The sequence below is a fragment of the Corythoichthys intestinalis genome, chromosome 4 (genome assembly GCF_030265065.1).
Source record: "Corythoichthys intestinalis isolate RoL2023-P3 chromosome 4, ASM3026506v1, whole genome shotgun sequence".
NCBI lineage: Eukaryota > Metazoa > Chordata > Actinopteri > Syngnathiformes > Syngnathidae > Corythoichthys > Corythoichthys intestinalis.
The window spans coordinates 35,658,538-35,664,918 of NC_080398.1; the positions used below are offsets into that span (position 1 = coordinate 35,658,538).

Genomic DNA, 6,381 nt, shown 5'->3' on the forward strand with positions numbered 1-6,381 from the left:
TTTCAAGTTGTGACTCCAGGACAAATCTCACATGGATGACACTAAAAAAATACATTTTCTTATGATTTCAAAGCAGCAAATTTGACTATTTCAAACTCCGCTATACATTCCCATGCAAATGTTTCAGGTGACCCTCGAACAAGAACACTGAAAAAAAATAACTGTTGGATTTACTTGATAAAATCATTGTAACAATTTGCACTTACATTTATTAAGTAAATTTTACTGCTTGTGAACTCAACTTAATACTGCAAGCACTAAAGTTTACTCAATAAAAGTGCAAATTGTTACAATGATGATGATGTAACAATTGTACTTAAGTGCAAATTGTTACAATGATGATGATGTACCAATTGCACTTACTTCTATTAAGTAAATTTTACTGCTTATGAACTGAACTTAACATTGCAAGTAGTAAAGTTTCCTTAAAACTAAAGTGCAAATTGTTATTTTATCAAGTAAATCCAACAGTTATTTTTTTCAGTGAAGGATGGAGGGCCATAAACCACGCCTTTTGCAAGATGATGACGAGCACCTGTGACCATACACACACCTCATTTCCCACCCTCACCCCCCTTTCTCCACACGAGATGAGCCTTACCTTTGAAAGTCCCGCGTCCCCAAAAATGAAGCGTGCGCCCCAACGCTCCTGTAAGCAAATAGACAAGAAGAGAAGGTTGACGTGTGTAAAGAAGGCAAAAACCATTTCAATGGCAGCATTTAGACGTCCAGAAGGAGAGGAAGGCGGTAAACGTGCGGCCCATTGCCGACTTTTAAGGCGAATGCGACGCCAGAGATGTAAGATTTGTTTAAAGCCCCGCATTTCCATTTAAGGACGTGATTGTGTTTGCAAAAGATCCCTTTCAATCTTTGCATCCCCCCCCCCAGCCCCCTTGCTCACTCGCTCACTCTCTCTCTCATACTGTGTGTGTGAGTGTGTGTGTACCCCCTCAGCGTCTCCGAGGCTGCTTTGCAATTCATAGAATTGGTAATTTGCTATTGGGACAAAACGTGAAGGGAAAAATAATCAGATCAAGCAGAGGAAGGAGAGAGAAGAGGTGTGTGCTTGTGTGTAGTTTGTGTTTGCATTTAATTTTTGTGTGTCTACATGCGTATGTGAGCATGTGGTTGTTTCTGTGTATTAATAATCAGTTTTCAATGCCATTGACGGTGATAGATGTCCAATCAATTTCCAAATTAAAAAAAAAAACATGATTAAGTGCATATAAAGCAGCATTGTGTTAATTCCTCCAATTTGGTTGCTACTATATGTTCATTCAAATCAGATGTTGTGATGACTTAACAATGAAAACATGAGCAAAATTTTTGAACAGGAGATGCAGACAAAATGAGTCAGAACGCTAGCAGGATTGTGTGAATAAATCATGTCAGATTAGGAAAAAATGCATTGTTGTATAGTTGGTAATGTCACTTAAAAGTGATTATCTTTATTACAATGAGCATTCTGGTCATTATACATGCATGGGCCCTAAATTTTCAGGGTGTATAATGTCATATATTGTTGGGACTCATGGAAATGAGTTGACTTGTTTACTGTTTTGTTTTTTGTTTTGTATTGTCACGTTGTAATAAAGTGTGTATAATCAATAAAAACATTGTGGGGGGGCATAGATGGATGGAGTGATGTGTGTGTTGTGCTATTTTCAGCACACGTGAACACTTGCGGGACATCCTGGTGCATTATGGGATCATGTGAGAACAATGCACTTGATATATGGATGTACAATATATTTATTTGATCATAAAACAGGTTTTCATATGTATTTTTTAATAAGTAAATACGTTATGAGGAGGTGGAAAACATTTTTTTAAAATTGTGCTTTGGCAAATTTAACTTTTAAAGTGATTTTCTTATGTTTTGTTTCACTTGAACTATTATAAATGTTTTTTTGTTGTTGTTGTTGTTGTTTTTACCTGTATATTATTTTCCAATATTTTAATAAATGTATCCCCCCCAAAAATACTGTGTGTAATTTAGCTGCATTTAACTAAAAATATTGTAAAATCTTTCATATATTGTTACCTAATGAATATACTGTAAGTGGATGGATAAAGCCTTTCACGTGACGTGACTCATATAGCATTTTTAAATAAATACAAAACATCTAAATTGATGGAAAAATTGATGTCACAGTAGAATCCACATATATAAACGTGTAGAAAACGTGTCAAAGGCAAGTTAAGGTAACACAATGTTATTACAAAGGTCAAAAGAGTTGGTCCCCATACAAATTTGGACTTTTAAAGTTTAGCAATACACAAATGAGAAAGGTGTATGTGCTGCTTTGATCCAATATAGACTGGCTAAATATTAAATAAAACGATTCATCCTCTGTAAGCATGAGGGGAAACAAAGCTTGACCCATGCACTGTCATAGCAGAATGTGCTCAAATGTGCAAAGTAGCCATATTATGGCTGCTCACTAAGGTGCATGTAACGCTATTGTATTGTACATAAAGCGTGAACGGTGCTCCCCGTACTGTTGTTATTATTAAAATTAATGTCGTAAAAAAAAAAAATAGGTGAGTCCCCACGCGTTTGGACGTTTAAGGTGAAGTAAGGCGTACTCACGCACGAATGTTGTGGAAAAGCGAGCGCGCGCTCGTGCGCGTCGCACCCCTCTCCTCTCCTCCACCTCTTGCGCGCGTCCCCGCGGGCCTCCGTCGGAGCGGAGCCAATGCTCTCCTCGCGGAGGCGTGTCCTCGCGCCGGCCCAAGACCTCCCAGAGCATCCGCCGACGCCGTCCGGGGCTCTAAAGCCCGCAGACCTCCGAGGCGGCCGTCACTTCTCCGAGTCGGAGCCATGGCGACAACAGCTCAGTACATACCGCGGAATAACTCCTTGCCGTCCAACCCGCTCATGCACCCGGACTCGGACCGCATGCACCAGGGGACCACCTACCGGGAGGTGCAGAAAATGATGCACCACGAGTACCTGCAGGGGCTGGCGGCCACCAACACGGGACACCCGATGAGCCTGACGCACCACCAGTGGTTGCCCACGTCCAACACCGACTGGTCCAGCGGCACGCACCTCGGCCAGCAGGAGCACAAAGGCGGCCGCGAGGACCTGGCGGCGGCGGGCTTCCACCACAGATCGCACCTGGTGCACCAGCAGACGCAGGGCGCCCACCACGGCGCCTGGGCTCCGGCCAGCGCGCACCACCTGTCCCCGCTCTCGCCCGCGTCCGGCGGCGGCGGTGCAGGCGGCGGCGGCGGAGGAGGAGGCGGCCAGCTGCTCTACTCGCAGCCCGGATACACGAACCTGAACGCCATGCTGGGCAGCCCGCAACCGGGCGCGCTGCACCACGGCATGCGCGAGCCGCTCCACGAAGACGCGGCCGTGCACGACGGCCAGATGGAGTCCCCGCAGCAGGCGTTCACTCACCATCAGGACCACTCGGACGAGGACGCGCCCAGCTCCGACGACCTGGAGCAGTTCGCCAAGCAGTTCAAGCAGCGGCGGATCAAGCTGGGCTTCACCCAGGCGGACGTGGGCCTGGCCCTGGGGACCCTGTACGGCAACGTCTTCTCGCAGACCACCATCTGCCGCTTCGAGGCGCTGCAGCTCAGCTTCAAGAACATGTGCAAACTCAAGCCGCTCCTGAACAAGTGGCTGGAGGAAACCGACTCCAACACGGGCAGCCCCACCAACCTGGACAAGATCGCCGCGCAGGGCCGCAAGCGCAAGAAGAGGACCTCCATCGAGGTGGGCGTCAAAGGGGCGCTGGAGAACCACTTCCTCAAGTGCCCCAAGCCGTCGGCGCACGAGATCAGCACTTTAGCCGGCACGCTGCAGCTGGAGAAGGAGGTGGTGCGCGTTTGGTTTTGCAACCGGAGACAGAAGGAGAAGCGCATGACGCCCGTGGGGGTCCCGCACCCCAACATGGAGGACGTATATTCCCAAGCGGAGACCCCACCGCTGCACCGCTCGCTACACAGCCCCGTGCAGTGACTTGACTCTTACTCCCAACCACCTTTCTAGACAAATAAAAGGGACTTCGTGGAGTTTACACTATTTAAGTTTCACCGACGAGACTTTCGAGGGTGGGGAAGTTGTGTGCAGTTTTTTTTTTTTCAACTTAGCATTTGGGAATAAATGTTTAAAAAAAAAACACACACATCTAGTGACAAATATTCCATTTAAAGCGAGACAAAGATTTATTTACCAAAATTATAACGGAGGAGACGGAAGGAGAATCATCATCTCCTCCCTCTTTTTTGGACCGTGAACGCTCCACACGCCTGCAAAAACAAAAACAAAACAAACAGAAAAAAAAAACACTGGAGATGAAAAGTCAGCACTGAATGAACATTTTGATTGTTTTGTCGTTTAGTTTTAATTTGACAAACCCGAGTGTGTACTGTCGTGATGTATTTTGGGGGGGCTTTGAAAACTTGAAATTTGAGGGGTGTAAAATTTACGAATTTTCCAAATGCATCAGGACGAACATGTTCTGATCGCACGCCTTAATATTTTTTTTTTTTTTTTTTTGACCACACGTCGAAAATTTGCAACAGCAGACGCTAAAAAACTGTATTTTTCCTTTCTTTGTGGATTTTTTTTGTCTTCGTTTTCTTGATTTCTTTGCATGGAGCACTTACTTTTTGGGGGGTTTTGAATGCAACATTTCCACAGATTGGCCCCCCACCATGTACCGCGCGAAGTTGGAGCAACTCAGGTAACTTTCAGTGCCCCCCTGCAAGACCCCCAATGATGAGACATCACTTTCTCCGCGCTTAAAAAAGGACAAGGGATTTTTTTTTTTCCTGTATGTGTGATCTTTTTCAAATCGTATTTATTTGACGTCTTTGTGTCATGAAGCTTCAAAACAAACAAAAAAATGAGCAGTGCTATTCACCAGACAGATAAGGGATTTTTTTCCAAGAAAAAAAACATGATAATTATGAAAAAAAAAAATACCAAAAAAAAAATTGTTAAAAAAAAAAAAAATGAGGTGATTTTAGAGAAAATGTGTAAATATGTCCAATATGTAAAACTTGTATTTGTTCTGAAATATGTTCTTTTGGTTCTTTCTTTTCCTGGCAGTTTTGTACACTTACTAATAATACCCCAGAAGATATTTTAATATGATTTTTGATTTATTGATGACTCATTTATAAATATATATTTATTATTTCTTTTTGTTTGTTTAGCTCTCATGTTGTTGTTTTCTGTTTTTTGATATATTTGTTGCAGTGAATGATTTCACGCTCTCTTTCTTCATTGGTTGTACGTTGATTGCTCTCTAAATGTAGACTGCAAAGTCACATTTCTATTTATGTTATAGTAATATTTTATTACTTACATAAAAACGTATATACAAGAAAACTGCTCTGTTGTTGCTGTTCTTTCTTTTGTTTAGGCTTGCATTTCAACGACGCCATTGACTTGAGAATTATTATTTAACGTCAGGCGCCGGGTTAAATGGTGAAATAGTGTAATATAGGATCAAATCTGGATGGTTTTTGGACTGAAATTAATCCTGCATGAAAATGAGATTTCACATTTAAAGCGTATCAAATGGTGTTTTCCAATCGGACGTCAAAGTGTCTGCAGGCACTTTTCTCCAAAATCGAATTGGAATTGAGATTTTGTTTTAATCCCTCGAAAAAAAGGCCTAAATTTTCCAAGTAAATAGAGGCCTTGAGTCATTTTTCTCTCTCGAATGAATATTGTTCATTTTAATCATAGATTAAAATGGTTCTAAACGCCTGTCGTTTTTGCATAAGCGATTCAAAATTAAGTGTGCGTGTTCCAATGCACTTCAAACGGTCGTAAATGATCATTCGTGGCTTTACTTTTGATTTTTTATTAAAAGATTGCGCATACAAAAATGTTCACTGACACATTTCAGGTATTTTTTGGGTTGTTTTGTAATTTAATGTTAAAAAATAAGAATTGGAAAATTTTAAAATAAAGGCAGATAAACGTTATATGTTCACATTTCAAGCACTTTTGAAGCAAACTCCCAAGAAAAGCAAAATTATTTCCTATACATAATTGTTTTCCAAGCGACTCGCAAAGTCAACCAATCGCAATTTAAAGCATTTTATGAACAGACGCTCGTTTCCCCCCCCTTGTTTCGGTTCGTAAACGTGGAAGAAATAAAAAGCAAAATGTGCCAAGTGAAACATCTTTATTGTACCCTAGCGTTGTTGTGATTGAAGAGGGTTAAAAAGGAAGGAGGGGACACTGCATGAGAGGGAAATAAAGTGTGTGTTTGTTTGTAGAAGCTGAAGTGGTCCGAACTCCGTTGGGCAGGAGCAGGCCAAACTCGTAAACGTGAAGCACAGGCGCCCCCAGCTGGTTATAAGCCTGCAACTACATCCTGACAGCGCCAAAATTGCATGAAAAAT

General features: G+C 42.4%; 1 protein-coding gene across 1 annotated transcript; it reads left to right on the forward strand.

Annotated features, from left to right (window-relative positions):
* Positions 1–2,795: 2,795 nt before the first annotated feature.
* pou3f1 (POU class 3 homeobox 1) lies at positions 2,796–5,653 on the forward strand. Its single transcript, XM_057834560.1, has one exon. It carries the CDS (start codon positions 2,825–2,827, stop codon positions 3,974–3,976), a length of 1,152 nt encoding a protein of 383 aa, XP_057690543.1. The 5' UTR covers positions 2,796–2,824; the 3' UTR covers positions 3,977–5,653.
* Positions 5,654–6,381: the final 728 nt, after the last annotated feature.

Coding starts and splice junctions, on each gene's coding strand:
- pou3f1 (XM_057834560.1), top strand. CDS start 2,825: ATGGCGACAACAGCTCAGTACATACCGCGGAATAACTCCTTGCCGTCC.